This window comes from Diabrotica undecimpunctata, chromosome 3 (genome assembly GCF_040954645.1).
Source record: "Diabrotica undecimpunctata isolate CICGRU chromosome 3, icDiaUnde3, whole genome shotgun sequence".
Classification (NCBI taxonomy): Eukaryota; Metazoa; Arthropoda; class Insecta; order Coleoptera; family Chrysomelidae; genus Diabrotica; species Diabrotica undecimpunctata.
In genome coordinates, this window is record NC_092805.1 from 63197063 (window position 1) to 63216536 (window position 19474).

A 19474-nucleotide genomic window follows, 5' to 3' on the forward strand; every position below is an offset into this window, starting at 1 on the left:
TCTTGAACTTAATTTTTTGGCAACATGGTAAATTTACATCAAGAATGTCAAGATTTTTTATTCACATGTAATAATTAAAAGAACCCCGTAGTCTAGGTCTGCTTGTGGCAACACGTTCTAGGTAACTTGAATTTCTTGGATTAACTGTGCCAGATTCTGTGGAGGATGGTGCAAAGTGAACAGTCTTCTTGCCATTGTATTCCACACATGTTCGATAGGATTTAAGTCCGGTGAAGAGGGTGGCCACGACAAAACATTAACGCCAGCTTCTCGGAGAAAGTTCATAGTTCGACGAGCAATATAGGGACGCGCGTTGTCTTACTGAAAAAGGACGTGTCGACCGACGTCTAGATAAAGCAGTAAAGTGGTTTGTAAGATGTCATTAACATAACGCGCAGCTGTCATACTGCCTCGAAACACAAGTGGTGATCGGCTACCATAGGTAATAGCCCCCCAAACGATTACTACAACTGTCCTGTGTACATGCCTCCCAATAGCAAACCCGATATCTTGTCGCTCGCTTTCCCACTGCGGCATCTTACCATCCTACGTCCATCATGTATTCCTAAAAAAATTGCGATTCATTGCTGAATGCTATATTATGCCATTCTGCCAACCAATGCTGCTGTTCTCTGCACCAGTTCAAAATTTGATGACAGTGGTACGCAGTCAAAGGAAGAACTAGTCTTGGATGGAATGAAATCATAGTAAAGAAAGATGGCGGCGTGTGATACAACCATGTTGACGACGTAAATAAATTAAAGAAAAATGAACTAATCGACATAATTGTGACGTTAAAAGTACCAGTGAATGTTGCAAATCCACAAGTGATGGCCTATATAAATAAAATTGGCGAATTTATAAACAGCAAGAGCGACAATAAATCTTATGATTTGGTAGATAACATAAACTGTTCTCACTGTGACACATTATCAGACAGGACAATTACCATTAAAAAGGAACTTGATGCTGTAAGTAAACTTACATATCATCTAGAAAAAAGGTGCCAAGAACAAGATCTAATTTTTCTCCTAAAACAATTAAAAGAGAATTCAGATTTACCAAAGATACATATAACGCCATCTACTATAGAGCGTTTCACGTTAAGAAAATAACATTGCGGAGATAGGGTTATGTATTTCTTATGGACGATAAAAGCGCAGCGATGCCACGATGAACACAAGCACGATTCAGGGTTGCATAATTTGTATTTTCGTTTTCACAGACATGAATTAAATTAATGTTTTTTAACGTAATTGACCAAAAGTGCCCATTCGAAACAAGAGATGAAAAGTAGGGAAAATGATTTTAATTAAACAAATAGTATTTACAAAAGATAATTTTATTTTATCTTATTTTAATTATAGTAACGACAGTTTATTTGTTTTTCGGTAAGAATATCATATACCATGAATCATAGAAATCAGAAGAAAATATTGCTTAGTTAAATCATGCACTTTGCCGGCTATTAAAGTTTAAAAGCAAATAAACGGACTGCTTGGAATGCATATATCTAATTACTAATTGCAACTTAAAATAATACGGTGTGCGTATGTCAGCGATTTTATGTCGTTCTCTGAGATTACATAATGATAATAAGGCTTTGTACTTTGTGCTTCTTCAGTTGTTATTCTGACTTTACAGTTAAATTTTAATTGAAAATGGAAATTCGAAAAATATATCAACAATCTAGTAAACCGCATGCTTGAGAGTTTTGGCAACACTGATCTCCATAAGCCTAATGTTATTTTCTTAACGTGGAACGCTGTATAGTACTATTACGAACTCCAAAACACATTATAAGACCAATTTAAATATTGCCGAAAAAAAGAAAGAAGAACACAAACAAAACTTTATGGGCAGAGAAGCAAAAAGTGAACTGGTAATTACTCAGAAAAAGCCTGACGTAAATAAACAAGGGAATTCCCAAACAATAACAAAAACAGATGTTTCGAAAGGACTGCTTTTTGAACAAAACAGATTAAAAATGGATCAGTTCATTAATTTAGTACAGGACGAAAAACCGACTAACGATGAAATACATATAAATGAGGTGGAAAATAATCAAGAATGGAAAACTATTAGGCCTAGGCCACATCAGTTTAACGGACGAAGAAAAATTATAGTAGGTAGCAATAGAGATAGCGATGAGATTAAGGGTGGTCCAAAAATTTCAACTCTACATGTTACAAGAATTAATAAAGAAACTACAACTGACTCTCTAACCGAGTTAATTAAAGTGAATTTTCCTGAAGCAACGTGTGAAATGATTCAATCAAAATATCCAACAATTTACTCATCGTTCAAAGTAAATATATGTTCACGGAACTTCAACAAGGATATGAATCCCGAAGTTTGGCCTCACGGAGCTGAAAAAACAGACAGAGGAAGCTTAGTTTTTGATCCAGATATTACATTATTAAATATCCCAAGTGTTAGTCAGAAAACTGGTTTTAAATTGGATAAGTTAGAAGTATTCAATTCTCCTAATTTTGACACAGTTGGTAAAAATGCTTTAACTTTCAATTAAAAAAGTTTTGGCTTACTTCATCAAAATATACAATGTGTATCAACAAGCATTGAAAAACAAGAGTTCTTCCTGCAGTGCAAAGGTCTACATAATATATGTGTCTGTTTAACTGAGCACTGGAAATCTAAAGAACAACTAGAACTACACCATATAAATGGATTTTATCTGGCTTCATCTTTCTGCCGTGACCAAGGGGAACATGGAGGGTCTTCAATCCATGTGAAAGAGGGTGTGGTTTGGAAAGAACGTTCTAATATATGTTCTGAATCTTAGAAATATAATTTTGAACTGAGTGCTGTTGAAATAGACTATTGCCTTTTTAATTGTGTTGTGTTGTGTATTTTTCTGCCTGGACGTGGCTCTATTGATGTTTTATGTCAAAACTGGATCTAATATTTGATGTGCTAGCCTCCGAAGGTAAGGCTATAATATTAACAGGTGATTTTAATATAGATTTCAAATCAAATGCACTAAGTAAGCAGAACTTGGTGAATGTTTTAGATTCTTATGGCTTAACCGTAACTGTGAATGATTATACAAGAGTAACTGCAACTAGTAAAACTCAAATTGATTATATTGCTACAAACATAAATCACCCACAAAAAACAATGGTTGTGGAAGGTTTTATCTCTCTCTGATCATCGTGCTCAATTGTTCCAATGTAGCATTAACACAGACAATGATGCCTATATATTCATCCGTTCATATAGTGAAAGGAACATAAATTGTTTTGTTCAAACCCTTGAGTTAACAGATTGGTCAGAGGTATTTAATAAAATTTCTGCTGAGGATAAATCATTAGCTTTTTTAAGTACTATCCAAAATTACTCTCGGTCCCATTTTCCACTACTTAAATGTAAACCTAAAAAATGTACACGTTCGAATTGGTTTACGCAGGAACTGTACAATTTAAGGGATCAGCTAAAACTTTTAGAAACGATCTGTAAGCAAAATAGTAATCTTAGGCCAGTCCTTCATTTGGCAAAGACAGAATATTCAATTAAATTAAAAGCAGCTAAAAGTAGTCATTTCATGAGACAGTTAAACGAATCATCAAATAAAATGAAATGTATTTGGCATTTAGTAAACTTAACAGTCGGGAAACAAAGTAACTCAAAAGTACCTAGTGATGATAACAGTAATTTAGCAGACAAATTTAACCACCATTTTGTTGAAATGGTTCCAAAGTTACTTGCCGCTTTGGATCCTACTAAAATAGGTGGGTTTACACATCAGCATCAAAAAACCGTAATAGTTGTTCTATGTTTTTATATCCAACTAACCCACAGGAAATAACTAGTATGTCGAAAGTTTTAAATCCAAACATAGTTGTGGTTTTGATCAGATTTCCCCTAAGTTATTAAAACAATGCATTCATGCTCTCGCAGACCCACTGACGGATATTTGTAATACCTCTTTTCAACAAGGAATATTTCCTAGTATGTTTAAACTATCTATTGTAATCCCTTTATTCAAAAGTGGTGATAAAGATGACCTTAACAACTATCGTCCCATAAGTCTCTTATCTGTGTTTTCAAAGATAATTGAAACTCTGGTTTATACTAGAATGAACGCATTCATAATTTTCAACATGGTTTTACATCTTCTAAGTCTACAACTTACAGCTCTACAGCAAATTTCGTCAGCTTAGTGTTAGATGCTTTGGACAGACGAGAGAAGGCATGTGGTTTATTTCTCGATTTGTCCAAGGCTTTTGACACTTTGGATCATAATTTGTTGCTAATAAAACTTGAGGGGATTGGTATTCGTGGTGTAGTTCTAAAATGGTTTACTTCCTACCTAGAGAATAGAAGACAAAAAGTAAAGATAACATCTAATGAACTTGTAAACGAATCAAACACATTGGATATCCATTATGGTATCCTTCAGGGTAGTGTATTGGGTCCTCTACTTTTTATAGTATTTATTAATGATATAGCTTTGGTAACTAATTCACTGACTGGGGTTAACATCATCAGTTATGCGGATGATACCAACATTCTAGTCACAGGAACGTCTGATCAAAATTTGCAAAATAAAACTACACAGATACTAACCACCATCAACCGTTATTTCTTATCCAACAAATTAGTTTTGAATGAAGAGAAATCAAAGTATATGATTTTCACGTCAAATAATTTATTAAACCATCAAGCCACTATAGAAGCAGCAATAGATAAAACAGACTGCACGAAGTTGCTGGGGGTACTTCTAGACAGTAATTGTAAATGGTCAAACCACATTTCTAATTTGAAATCCAGATTAAGTAGCGCATGTTATGCATTGAGAATTCTTTCACGTCTCTTTCATACATCAATATTAAAAACAGTATACTTTGTCCATTTTTACTCAATTGCCAAATATGGCATTGAAGTCTGGGGTTGTACCTCTGAATTAGAACAGATATTCGTACTTCAGAAAAGAGCTATTAGGATAATATATAAAATGAAATTTAGAGATTCTTGTAGAGGCATCTTTAGACAAAACAATATTCTTACAATTCCTGGTCTATATATTTTCGTGTATAATGTATTTACATAGCAAAATTTATGAATTTAATAAATTTCAATTTAACCATGTTTATTCAACAAGATTCAGAGACAATCACTTTATGCTTCCACAACATCGTTCTGTTTTGTTGGAAGGTAGCACACATTATGCAGCCATAAGTTTCAACAAATTACCAATAGATATACGAATGAATTTACATCAGCCAAACTTTCGGAGGTGTGTACATCAATACATTTGTGAGCTAGAGCCATATTCTAAAAATAACTTATAAGTATGTTTTATCGTGTTTATTAATTTATATACTTTTAAGATGTATGTCTGTAACTTTGACTTGTCTCATACATCTACTTTGTATAATGTCGCATGTGATCAATAAATTTGACTTGACTTGAAACCAGTCCAAAGGCTCGAATGAGACGGTATAGTGTAGGCTTAGTAATAGGTCTACCTTCTACTCCAAACTATTGGTCAGCGATTGAACGCGTAGTAGCAAAACGGTCTCGCAGAGCCAGTAGTCTAAAGCGCCTATCTTGACGCTCTGTGGTACGCCTCGGTTGACCAGTTGGTCTTCTTCGTGTTACTCTACCTTGGTTTGTCCACACACTACACACGCATAACCCTCATTGCCGTTAAATTAACACGACGGCCAATTTCGGGATACCACAAACCCATATCTCTACCTCTGCCAAAATCGCTAACGAGGTGGTAATTTTAGTGTCTTCGAACTCGAGGCATAATAGAATTAAACTGAGGAATAATAACTAAATTCTGTACCAGCTGGGCCTTCAAAAATCGGTCTCTTCACAAAAAATTTAAAGAAAAAACTTAATTTTTACAAAAAGTATAAATAATAAAACATTTATATTGTTACCACAGCATGCTTTAAATATTAGTCATTCTGTTGCCAAAAAATTAAGTTCAAGAAATTATTTCTTGATCTTAATTTTTCTTAATTTCTAACTCTTCCAATGTCATTGACCATATCTGTATATATATATATATATATATATATATATATATATATATATATATATATATATTGTTATGATATGTAAAATCGAAAAAAATATTGGGTTGATTAAAATATTTCAAAGTTCAAAAACATTAAAATAATTCAGATAAGTAGGATAATAACCAACAAACATTTCGAAGAAGGAAAGTTATTAAATTCTTGGATTACCTGTACTAAACAAAATGTAAGCTATGCATAAATTATTTCTTTGTTATACTTGAGTGACCCGCATAAGTTTAAGTGAAATCCAAAGACAATTGAATCGGGTTTTCCAAATACATTAATGCAGTGATTAAAGACAATAGGAGAGATTTTAGAAAGAGGTTTTTGTTAGTTTTTAAGAATTATAGAAAAATATTATTTGTAAATAAGTTTTAGGAAATTTTATAATTATAGTTAAAAATTTGTTTGTTATCGAAATGAAAAAATGGGGGAATTGTGACGAGTTTTGATTGGCGGAGATTGAAAAAGGTGGGATAGGTATGTAGGAATGAAAGTTTAGCTAGATTTAGGAGAGAGAAAAGATAATCAGTTGGTTTTCCAAGTCTGTAAGACGAACAGTGATTGTTCTCTGGCGGTTCCCGAGAAGTAGCAAGCAGTAGTGTTGAATGTTAGTGAGTTTTTGTGGAGTTAGTGTATCTGACAGAAGCTGAAGCAGCAAAATATTGTAAGTCATATTTTTCTACTTATATTCCAAGAGTCACTGTTCAGGCCAACGAGAGATTCAGTTTATCGTAAAGAGAAGATATTCCAAGAGTTATTTTTCACTCGGGCCAACGAGAGATTCAGTTTATCGAGAGGAGAAAGGCTATCATAATTTGAATGATTTGTGCTTTTGAAGGAGATCATTAAGGACGATATACTTGCAACAATCTGTTGTAAGATTGCTGATTACATAGGGAGCGGTTGAGAGGAGATAATATAGTCTACAAGGAACAAGGATTTGGACCACTCATCATCAGAGAGAGATATTTTTGTTTTCTGCAGTTTTTTTTTTCTTTTATTGATAACACAATTTTTACACTTAATTTAGAAAGGATATAAATATTTTGATTAGGAGAGTTAGAATAGTTTAGGATTTTGAGATTTCAATTAATATTGTTTGTACCATTAATTTTGATTGTTCACGTACGTAGAACAAAATTTTGAGAATCATTATACGAGATTTGTTTATTGAAAACTTTTGAGTGTGAATTATTTCATTATTTTTATTTCAATATATAGTGTTAGATCATATGTTTTTTTTTATTATTCCGGTATTCTTTGGACCTTACCTTTCACATGTAATAGCATAGATATTGAAGCACGAATTTAACCCTGAGATAAAAGAATTAAAAATTGTGATAGAGGCATAATCATATCATTTAAATAATTTTAATTAATAAAAAAATTAATTAGCTAATTATTGCTTGGCGCACCAAGACTTTAAATATCACAATAATATATATATATATATATATATATATATATATATATATATATATGTAAATACTTTTTTCTTTTTGGGTGTGGTAGTCAATAAAAAATAGAGCTTTGCTAAGGCGTACTATTTATTCTGAATCCAAGCTTTCGGTGGTTTTTTGCCACCTTTATCAAGGTCTACAAAGAAAATTACTATGAAGTAACAAACTGAATGGTGCCAAAAAGGCTGTAAAAAACTATAAAAAACTTACCCGAATGTAAGATTCGTGGCATAAACAACAACGTTAAATAACATGATAAAACTGAGGTTGCAACTAAACTTAAAAATGTTACTGTTAAAAAACACTTTAAAAATTACTAAAAACGTTACAAGTTAAAAACAAAATGTAGGACGACATGTTGAAAACAGTCGTCGTTGCAGGCTTGATTTCAGTCACATTTCACGAGCAGAAAGAGAAAGTGAGTGGATAATTATTGTTTAAATAGTTTGGAGAAAATACAAAAAACAACTTTGAAAATAACGTCTAACAGAATACTGTTAGTGAATTTTTATTACTGCCAACTGTATTACCAACTTGAAATTAAGCGGGAAATTAAAAATGTAAATTATAACATAAGCAATCGAAAGAAAATAGTATTTAGTAAATAGGTTTAGAAAAAACAACTCAAAACAAAACAAAACTGAATTAGTAATTGCAGTTTGATCGTAAATATTCAATTAATAATGATATTTCAAAAAAGGAAAGAACCAAAGAAAACTCTGAGATGCAAAATAGCTCAGTCAAAAGTCAATATAAAATTGTAAATTTTGCTAAGATTCTGGATCTCAGATCTCTTATTAAGATTGTTATTATCACTCTTGCTGATATGTACCATCTCTAAGAAAGTTCTCTTGAATTTATTTTTCTCTCTGGCTAATATTTTTACATTGTTGAAATCTATCTTATGGTCTATAATAGTATTTAGTAAATAGGTTTAGAAAAAACAACTCAAAACAAAACAAAACTGAATTAGTAATTGCAGTTTGATCGTAAATATTCAATTAATAATGATATTTCAAAAAAGGAAAGAACCAAAGAAAACTCTGAGATGCAAAATAGCTCAGTCAAAAGTCAATATAAAATTGTAAATTTTGCTAAGATTCTGGATCTCAGATCTCTTATTAAGATTGTTATTATCACTCTTGCTGATATGTACCATCTCTAAGAAAGTTCTCTTGAATTTATTTTTCTCTCTGGCTAATATTTTTACATTGTTGAAATCTATCTTATGGTCTAGATCGATAGTATGCTCTGCCAAAGCACAAGTAGGTTTGTTTAATCTACAATCACTCTTATGAGAAATAATACGGCTAGACAGATTCCTTCCAGTTTCACCAATGTACGTGGATGGACATTCAGTACATTGAATGCAATAAACAACATCTGTAGTCTCTAGAGTGGTTAGGGGTTGTTTTATTTTGCTATACAGCTGACGTATGGTTTTGATGTTCTTGTTAGCTATTTTGATATTCTTAAAGTCTTTAAAAATCTTAGTGAGTTCAACGGTTAGTTTCGGAATATATGGAAGGGCATAAAAATACACACTTGTTGGAGCAGAAATATTTTGTGCTGAGGGCACTGATTGTGACATAGTAAGTATGTTGTTTCTATTAACAAAGGGGACATTAAAAATTAATTTATTTATCAGTCTTAGAGGATATGAATTTTCAAAAAAAATATTGCGTAAGAGGTTGAGATCATGTTGGAGATAATCCGGATGAGACAACCTTTTGACACGTTCTTTCATCGCTAGGACTAAATTAGTTTTCATCCTCGGGGGGTGGTAGGAGTGGTAGCTTATGAATCTATTGCTACATATGGGTTTTCTATACCATTGTGTTTTCACAACATTATCCTCACATCTATGCAAACTCATGTCAAGGAAAGGCAAAGATCCCTCCCGCTCCTCCTCGCATGTGAATTGCAAGTGTGGGTTTTGTTGGTTGAAAACATTTAACGTAGAGTGTATGTAGTCTGCAGGTAGTGCCAAGATTAAGTCATCCACATATCTCTTTATGAACGGTATTTCAAAATTGATTTGTTGCAAACTATCTTCAATCAAATCATCTAAGACATAATTGCACAGTATTGGTGAAATACTGAAACCCATTGGAGTACCAAAGACTTGTTTGTAGTAACAGTCATAAAAAATAAAAACATTAGAGTCAAAAACAAAAGAAATGAGTTTTTTGATATTAGCTAATATCAAAAAACTCATTTCTTTTGTTTTTGACTCTAATGTTTTTATTTTTAATGACTGTTACTACAAACAAGTCTTTGGTACTCCAATGGGTTCCAGTATTTCACCAATACTGTGCAATTATGTCTTAGATGATTTGATTGAAGATAGTTTGCAACAAATCAATTTTGAAATACCGTTCATAAAGAGATATGTGGATGACTTAATCTTGGCACTACCTGCAGACTCCATACACTCTACGTTAAATGTTTTCAACCAACAAAACCCACACTTGCAATTCACATGCGAGGAGGAGCGGGAGGGATCTTTGCCTTTCCTTGACATGAGTTTGCATAGATGTGAGGATAATGTTGTGAAAACACAATGGTATAGAAAACCCATATGTAGCAATAGATTCATAAGCTACCACTCCTACCACCCCCCGAGGATGAAAACTAATTTAGTCCTAGCGATGAAAGAACGTGTCAAAAGGTTGTCTCATCCGGATTATCTCCAACATGATCTCAACCTCTTACGCAATATTTTTTTTGAAAATTCATATCCTCTAAGACTGATAAATAAATTAATTTTTAATATCCCCTTTGTTAATAGAAACAACATACTTACTATGTCACAATCAGTGCCCTCAGCACAAAATATTTCTGCTCCAACAAGTGTGTATTTTTATGCCCTTCCATATATTCCGAAACTAACCGTTGAACTCACTAAGATTTTTAAAGACTTTAAGAATATCAAAATAGCTAACAAGAACATCAAAACCATACGTCAGCTGTATAGCAAAATAAAACAACCCCTAACCACTCTAGAGACTACAGATGTTGTTTATTGCATTCAATGTACTGAATGTCCATCCACGTACATTGGTGAAACTGGAAGGAATCTGTCTAGCCGTATTATTTCTCATAAGAGTGATTGTAGATTAAACAAACCTACTTGTGCTTTGGCAGAGCATACTATCGATCTAGACCATAAGATAGATTTCAACAATGTAAAAATATTAGCCAGAGAGAAAAATAAATTCAAGAGAACTTTCTTAGAGATGGTACATATCAGCAAGAGTGATAATAACAATCTTAATAAGAGATCTGAGATCCAGAATCTTAGCAAAATTTACAATTTTATATTGACTTTTGACTGAGCTATTTTGCATCTCAGAGTTTTCTTTGGTTCTTTCCTTTTTTGAAATATCATTATTAATTGAATATTTACGATCAAACTGCAATTACTAATTCAGTTTTGTTTTGTTTTGAGTTGTTTTTTCTAAACCTATTTACTAAATACTATTTTCTTTCGATTGCTTATGTTATAATTTACATTTTTAATTTCCCGCTTAATTTCAAGTTGGTAATACAGTTGGCAGTACTAAAAATTCACTAACAGTATTCTGTTAGACGTTATTTTCAAAGTTGTTTTTTGTATTTTCTCCAAACTATTTAAACAATAATTATCCACTCACTTTCTCTTTCTGCTCGTGAAATGTGACTGAAATCAAGCCTGCAACGACGACTGTTTTCAACATGTCGTCCTACATTTTGTTTTTAACTTGTAACGTTTTTAGTAATTTTTAAAGTGTTTTTTAACAGTAACATTTTTAAGTTTAGTTGCAACCTCAGTTTTATCATGTTATTTAACGTTGTTGTTTATGCCACGAATCTTACATTCGGGTAAGTTTTTTATAGTTTTTTACAGCCTTTTTGGCACCATTCAGTTTGTTACTTCATAGTAATTTTCTTTGTAGACCTTGATAAAGGTGGCAAAAAACCACCGAAAGCTTGGATTCAGAATAAATAGTACGCCTTAGCAAAGCTCTATTTTTTATTGACTACCACACCCAAAAAGAAAAAAGTATTTACATATATTTTTTCCAAACTAGTCAAAAAACTTTGGACTACTTTATATATATATATATATATATATATATATATATATATATATATATATATATATATATATATATATATATATAGATGAAAATCGAGAAGAACCGCGTTAAGAATTTAATGCTCGACGTTTCGGCACCCATTTTGGAGCCATTTTCAAGAGTGATATGGTTCCGAGTTCGGGGTCTCAATCTGCCTACTCCCCACACTCGTGACGTACCAGTATCGTGTTCTGTATAAATACAAGAACCGTCAAACGGCATTGAGGTCTCAATCTGCCTACTACTCAGTGTCGAGTGACGACCGGTCTTACCCTGTGTGGCTGCTTTTATATTACTTGTATGCGCGGGAACGGTATGTGCTGACGTGGTCTGAGCTGACGTGGTCTGGTATGACGTGGCCTGAGCGGTGTGGGTTGGGGTGGGGGGTCGCTGAAGTAGCGGTCGCCATGTTGTCGGCAGTCGTTTAGCGTCATCGCGCGTATTCAAGCTGTTGGGCCGTTTTTCAATTTCGATGGCTTCACGAATGATTCTCGATTTTAAGGAGCGGATGGAAGCGATGATTTTTGCTTTTTCGAAATTTATTTTGTGGCCTGTGGCCTGGTTCTTGAGACCTCAGTGCCGTTTGACGGTTCTTTTATTTATACAGAACACGATACTGATACGAGTGCGGGGAGTAGGCAGATTGAGACCCCGAACTCGTACGGAACCGCATCACTCTTGAAAATAGCAGTGGAAGTAGAGATTGAAAAGATACGAAACTTTCTTTCGCATTCAAAATTAAATATAAAATTTGGTGGCTAGTTTCAATTGCTAACTATTTTTTCACTAATGATCTTAGATAAGACCGAAAACGTGATGAAATTATAATCGGCTTGGAAAATTTCATTTTTTATTAAATTTTAAATATATTATACTATTTTACACTAGAATCTTTTTACTTCACTGTAAGTTTATTTAAACTATGGAATAAAGCGAATCCAAAACTGGTACTTAATTTGAAGTCATAGATTCGAAAAAAAAAGGATATTGCAAGTTTCCTACTAGTTTCCAAAAATTAATTCTAATTTTTTTTTCATTTTCTTCCAACCTATCATTTTATTTTCAATGCAGATATTGTATAGAACACATTTTTTACATTTCACTCTTGTTGTTATATGCGTAGTTATAACTGTATGCTAACATGGGAGTTGATTTTTTTTAACTTGAAAATACTTTTTTATTGGAGGGATTAGCCTATTCATAGTTTACTTTTAAAATTTCTGGTGTACGTTTGGGTTCTCCGCAGATTTTACTTCCCGGTTTTCTTATCCTCAACTTATTTATGCTTTCTGTGTCTTTTGCATCATACTTTTAGTAAATTCTTTTGTATTTTATAAGTTGATATATTCATTTTATGTTTAACTCTTTAATTTGGATTTTAGATTTATGTGTAGCCTAAAAGACAGGTCTCTAATACACAAAGCAATGAAAAAGCACGTGTCCCAATTAAAATGGTTTAGACGCTTGTATATGTATTTCAGCAGATACATGATAATAAATACTTTGCAGCAAATGAATTTGGTGGATATAGAGTTAGATTTAGATCTTGAAGATTGAATGTACTGAGTATAATAGGATATTGATCCGCTTTATGCCTTCTATAATATATGTTTTGAAAAAAGATTTTTTAAATATTAAGATAATATTAAGTGTTTTGCAATTTGATGCATTAAATAAATGAACGTTTGATACTTTTGTTTCAATTAAGATGTGAGAAAACTAGAACCTATAACTAAAATTAAAAATTGTTTCGATAAGTATAAAATAAACAAACAATAGTGTTTTTCTGTGCCAACAAAATCGTGGATCTATTTAACAGATTATACACTAAAGGAAAACATATACAAAGAAAAACACGGTTCCCAGCGAGCTTTATATAAGAATAAGACAGGTTGGATTCAAGAGATTATTTTAGAAGCTTCAGCTTTGACTCCAGTAAAAGTTTTCACCGTAATTATAAAAGTTACAAGTGGAAATGGAATTATTTTAATCTTTTATAGGTTCCAGACTTGTCCTTATAACCGTAAAAGCAAACTATTATGTAGATATTATTGAAAGAAATATCATTTTTATTACCAAACATTTTATATTTGCACTGTCTAGTATTATAGAAAGATTTTCATTATATTAGCAAAAAATGCAGCTATCACTAAAAAATATATTTATTTGATATACCTACACAAGATTCTTCTGATTATTGCAATTGAAGGAAATTAATAATAAAGTAAGAATATTTTTTAACTGGTCGAGGTTGAAAACGATCATGTACATATATTGTTACAAATTTAATGTAACTATTTTAAATGTAATGTAATTGTTACAAGTTCAGATCTTAATGTTTATAAAATCTTTTTGGGATTTATTTATTGTTAAATGTATGCAGAGGTATGAAAAAAGTTAAAAATTGTTATACTTTGAGGATATTTTCCAAAAAATATGTCTTTCCATTTTTATAGTAACTTTTAGAGGACCAAAAACAGTAGATATTATTTTTTTGTTTCGAGAAAATCATATATTATTTACGTACGGTCTCTAATCTTTGAAACTTTGAGCAAATTGTGAAATTTTTTATATATTTTTCATTTACAAAATTCTCGGATGCAGGTTATTACGCTACATAGTTGTAGACCAGATATTTTTAGTTTTTAGAATGTATGCTCATATGTTATCTCTGGTAATATGTATAGATCCAATATAAATAATAACATAGTTATATCATTTCTTATTGGTACATATGTAATATTTACTACTACACAACACTTAAACTAATTTTAAATAAAAACCATTTTACGTGTGAATAATATTTACTGTTAGTAGGTCTAAATTTATAATAACAATACATCATAACAAATTTATATTTTATATTTCACTCTTTATAAAAAAATTTGATACTAAAAATTGTACAAAGTTTTTTTGCTTTGATCACTGTGCATGATTTTAATAACTGCCAATAATGTCTTCTTGGTGCGTTAATATATTTAAGAAGTTTTCATTTGTTGCTCATGTTAAGTAAATTTGATGTGCTGATTGAATTTATTTAAATAGGTGTAATTTTTATTGTACAAATAGGAGGGAGTTTGATAAGTAAGCAATCTAAACCAGTACCTATTCTTTACCCATATCGAAAAATTTAAATAAAAAGTGTTTGAATATTTTTCTTCTTTTTATTTATAAAGTAGAGGGTCAGATTTGACATTGAGCAAACGTATCTTGACAAAAAAAACAAGAAAACCGTGATGCGCAACTGTACAATGGGATGTAAATAAATGCCAATAAATTTATTTTCATAACTCGTATAAACTGTATAATATAAACAACGAAATTATAGGATAGCGAAATGTATGGCGAATTAGAACACACATAGGGGAGGTGTTATGAGATAATTAGCAATTCTACATGATAAAAACAATTGTGTAATCCAACTTAAATTCTCTTAGAGTACAAACAAAGATCAGGCTTTATTAGCAGAAGAACACATTTCGTTGATGCAACAAACCAATTTGCATGAAGATTTCTGGAATATTCCTGCGACCTCCCTACTCCCAGTAACGCATCAGTCAATACCTATAATTACAATCATCAATCAACCAATCGCGTCCACTGCTGGACATAGGCCTCCCTCAGTTCTTTCCAGTGTTCTCTACACTGGGCCGCTTGTAGCCAGTTTCCCGCTACACGTTTTATATCATCAGTCCATCTAGTCGGTGGTCGTCCTCGGCTTCTTTTATAGTTTCTGGGCCTCCACTCCATAATACGTCTTGTCCACCGTCCATCTTGTGTTCTGGCTAAGTGCCCTGCCCAGTTCCACTTAAGCGTCGTGGTTTTTTTGAGAACGTCTTGAACTCCTGATCTTTGCCTGATTTGTTGGTTTGTTATGTGGTCTTAAAGGCTCACGTTCAGCATTGCATAATTACAATAGTAATCCCTTAAAAGTCTCAATTTCGAAAGAGACAAATAGTAGATTTATTGGAGAAATACTCTCCAAACCTCTTTGTTTCATAGATTCATTTGAAGGATCTGACATTAAGTATAATGGGACAAAGATTAGTGTAATGAACATAACCTAAAATTTATTTGACACTCGATGTAGGCTTAAAATATTAACAGAGTTGCCATATCGTCAATTATTTCTTACTCTCATCTAAAATTCAAATTCGGCAAGAGCACCTAATATATCAATTAAAAATCGAAACAAACAAAACATATCAGTTTAGACACATTACCGTAAAAATTGCATGCATTTGCATTTAAAAAAGATACATATGCCAATGTAACTGCTGAACGAGTGCCAATGTAACAATAAATTGAAACTATGAAGGCAATGGAATGGAGCAATGCAATTAAAAATGTGTAAATATAACAAAATAGTAATATAGAAATTTAACGAAATGGAAGGATGGCGCAGGCTATGTCGGAGAATGACCACTTGTCACTTAAGGGAGAATTCGGTCAATTTGCATGCCCTTTAGAGACAGTTAAATGACAATAAATGTGGAAAAGAGATATAAATAATGTATATAAATTGATAAAAATATGAAAAATGTAGTCAGGAAGTTGCTCTGATGAACGTATAGGCCCCAGGAAAGTATCAACCAATACTTCCCAAAGTATATTATACTACTGTAAGGGTTGTTCAATTTCTGAAAGCAAAAAAGTACTAATAAAGCAGGGTAGGTATGTACAACCCAATTTAATCCCTATTTAATTTTACTAATGTTTACAAATATAAAGTAAAATTAGCCTATTTTACCCTTTACCTATAGTTTAATAATAATAATGATATCCCTAAATTTATATACATATAACAGTTAACTTTCCCAATAATTAAAATCCCAATTTTAAATTGTAATGATTATAAGAACGAAAAGACTGAAAACACTATACAGAATGTTATCTATTCTTTTTTATTTAGGGACAACCGACTGAAAAAATATAAATCCTATTATTTTCCGTTCTCGTTATGTAGAAAAAAAGTAAAGAGAAAAAACAAACCAAGTTTACTCGTAGAAAGTGATAAAAGTTCGTACAATAATTTGATTTGGTGCTGACAAAAACTTAATGATCTGAAATGACCTTGGGTAAATTGGAATAATTGTATGATTTTTTGAATCAAAAATCGAAATAAAATTACTAGAGAGTAGTTTATTCTCAATATCGTTAAAAAATAATAAATATTTCTTAATGAAAAAGAATCCAAAATTCACAAACCAAAAAACCGTAATGCCAAGCCTGATCTGTTTACATCAGAGCTATTTTCGTACAATTTTGAGACACCACTCACTGTTGCCAATAATTAACATTTACCATACATTTACACTTACACAATAAGGTTAAGTTTTATTCAAAACTATAAATTTTGTTATATTGGCAACATACATTTTGACGTAAATTGCATCAAAACAGCATAAAAATTGCATAATTTAAGTCGACTTTAGTTTTGGTAAATAAAAAAATTCGTTAAAAGTAACGAACACTAACAGAAGAAAAGATGGAAGCCTTTTTATAATACAAAACACAACAGACATATAACCACTATGAACGAATCAGAAATTAAACGAATACTTTAGTTAGACAAATAAAAAGGGAAAACTGGGAGAGCTTCAAAAAACAGATGGAACACGACTTCTACGGAACACAAAAAGAAATATGGAGAATGATGATGGAGGACAAAGAAAAAAATAAACGAACTAATAAAAACGAAACACATTCAGAAGGAAACATGGGCTACATGAGAAAACATCCCTATTTGCTAAAGGTACGATAATGAACCACCAACACCAGAGGTGACGACAAACAAGGAAATAAATATTAAGGAGGAAACGGTAAAGGGAGCATTATGGAAATTAAAAAATATAAAATCACCAGGAGAAGGCAAAATACCTAAAGTACGGGGGACTAGATCTAACCAAACAATTATCAACACTAATCCAAAAAATAATAGAACAAAACAGAGTTCCTCAAGAATTGAGATCAGGCATTCTAATAGCTCTCTTCTACAACACTAAAATTAACGACCAAAGTGATCGACCAAAGTGATAACAAATAAACTGAATGATATTATAACACTAGCAGCAGAACAACATGGTTTTAGGTCGGGAAGATCATGTACCGACACTATATTTATAATGAGGCAAGTGCAAGAGAAATCATTAGAATACAACAAACCAGCATATCTATGTTTCGTGGACCTTAACAAGGCATTTGATCGGGTCAAATTAAAGGATGTTATCCACTTATTGTACGCAAGAGAGAAATAATCAAAATGATCGAAGATATCTACCAAAACAACACAATAAAAGTAAAAGTAGAAGAAAAGCTAATTGGCCCTATTGAAGCTGGCAATGGGACCGGACAAGGAGATTCCCTGAGTCCTCTGTCGTTCAACCTGATTATGGATGAAATAATAAAAAAAGTAAGAACTAAAAAAGAATACCAAAGAGGAGCAAAACAACTTAAAATAATCTGCTATACAGACGACGCAATACTAGTCTCTCAAAGTGAAGATGATTAAAAGGTATGCTGCACCAATTTAATGTAACCGCCAGAAATTTTAACATATTAATTTCCCCAAAAAAGACAAAATGCATGGTTATAACAGCAAATTTAAGTACTAAGATGTAAATTGGAGCTTGAAGGTCAGATAATAAAACAAGTGATGCAGTTTAAATATCTTGGCATCACATTACCTAGCTACGGAAAGCTCGAAACAGAAGTGGAAGATCAAGTGAATAGAGCAAACAGAGCCGCAGGTTGCCTGAATGAAACTATGGCGAAATAAAAATATCGAGAAAGAAATGAAAGGCAGAATTTACAAAATAGTCATCAGACCAATAATGACATACGCGGCCGACACACGACCTGACATAGAGAGGGCAAAAAGGATGTTAGAAAGAGTAGCTATGAAAATACTTAGAAAAATTGATGATAAAACACTATGGGACTGGGACAGAGCTATAAGTACAATTTTTTTTTTTTTTTTTTTTTTTGGAGGTGGAATCTTCTAAAAGACCGTCTGGGATCGGGTGTCAACCCTTTACCCAGGTGTGTCGGATTCAATCTCTTACGCTTCACCGCGTGACGAGACCGCCTACCGACTAAACCACCCCCTCTTTCTCCGACCGACGGGCCCGGAACCGCTCTTAGCGAGCATATCTGGCCCGTCAGCCTTACTCTTAACTTCCCTCTGGCACTTTTCGCGTGCATTACATGGATTTGACGGCCTCCCTCGCCACCACAAGGCGTCGGTGAAGCTACCGTCCTGCTCAATCCCCATTCTGGCGACACAGCCTGGTTGCCACCCCTTCCACATTGAAACTAACGAGTAGAACCAGCTGGCAATTAACAGTAACACCATTCATTCGTACTTTCATCAATTCAGTTCCGCATTCATACCCTCATTCACTAATTTTCGGGGTATCGGGACATCCGACGGGATTGGATGTAAAAAGTCTTTTCCCGTCCCATGTCCCGCGGCCCCGACAATGAAATAAAATAAATAAATTAATAAATAAAAATAGATAAAAAATAAGTTAAAAGTAATGTAGATAAAATAAAAATAAAAACAACAGCTAAAATTGGTATAGATAAGATATAGTAAAAACGAAAGTAACTTGAATAAATAAAATGCAATAAAATAAGTAAATAAATAACACACATTTTTAAAACAGTAAATAAATATAGCGGTCAATCCATATGCAGCCGCCTCTCTTTCTCTTCCTTGTGCTTTATGGTTTTTGTAACAAAGGCAATGATCAGTTCGAAATCGTGCTTGCTGTCGATGGCTTTATCGATCAGCTCGTGAGGCTCGCCTAGTGGAGATAATATAGAGACCCAAAAA

At 32.6% G+C, this 19474-nt stretch overlaps 1 protein-coding gene across 1 annotated transcript in view; it reads left to right on the forward strand.

Annotated features, from left to right (window-relative positions):
• PIG-L (phosphatidylinositol glycan anchor biosynthesis class L) overlaps nt 1-14791 on the forward strand; it is a 31951-nt gene extending 17160 nt beyond the window's left edge. The window contains exon 4 of the mRNA XM_072526007.1: nt 13020-14791. Coding sequence (XP_072382108.1) covers nt 13020-13194 — 175 coding nt within the window. The 3' untranslated portion in view covers nt 13195-14791. The remainder of the gene's footprint in view (nt 1-13019) is intronic.
• The last annotated feature ends 4683 nt before the right edge of the window (nt 14792-19474 follow it).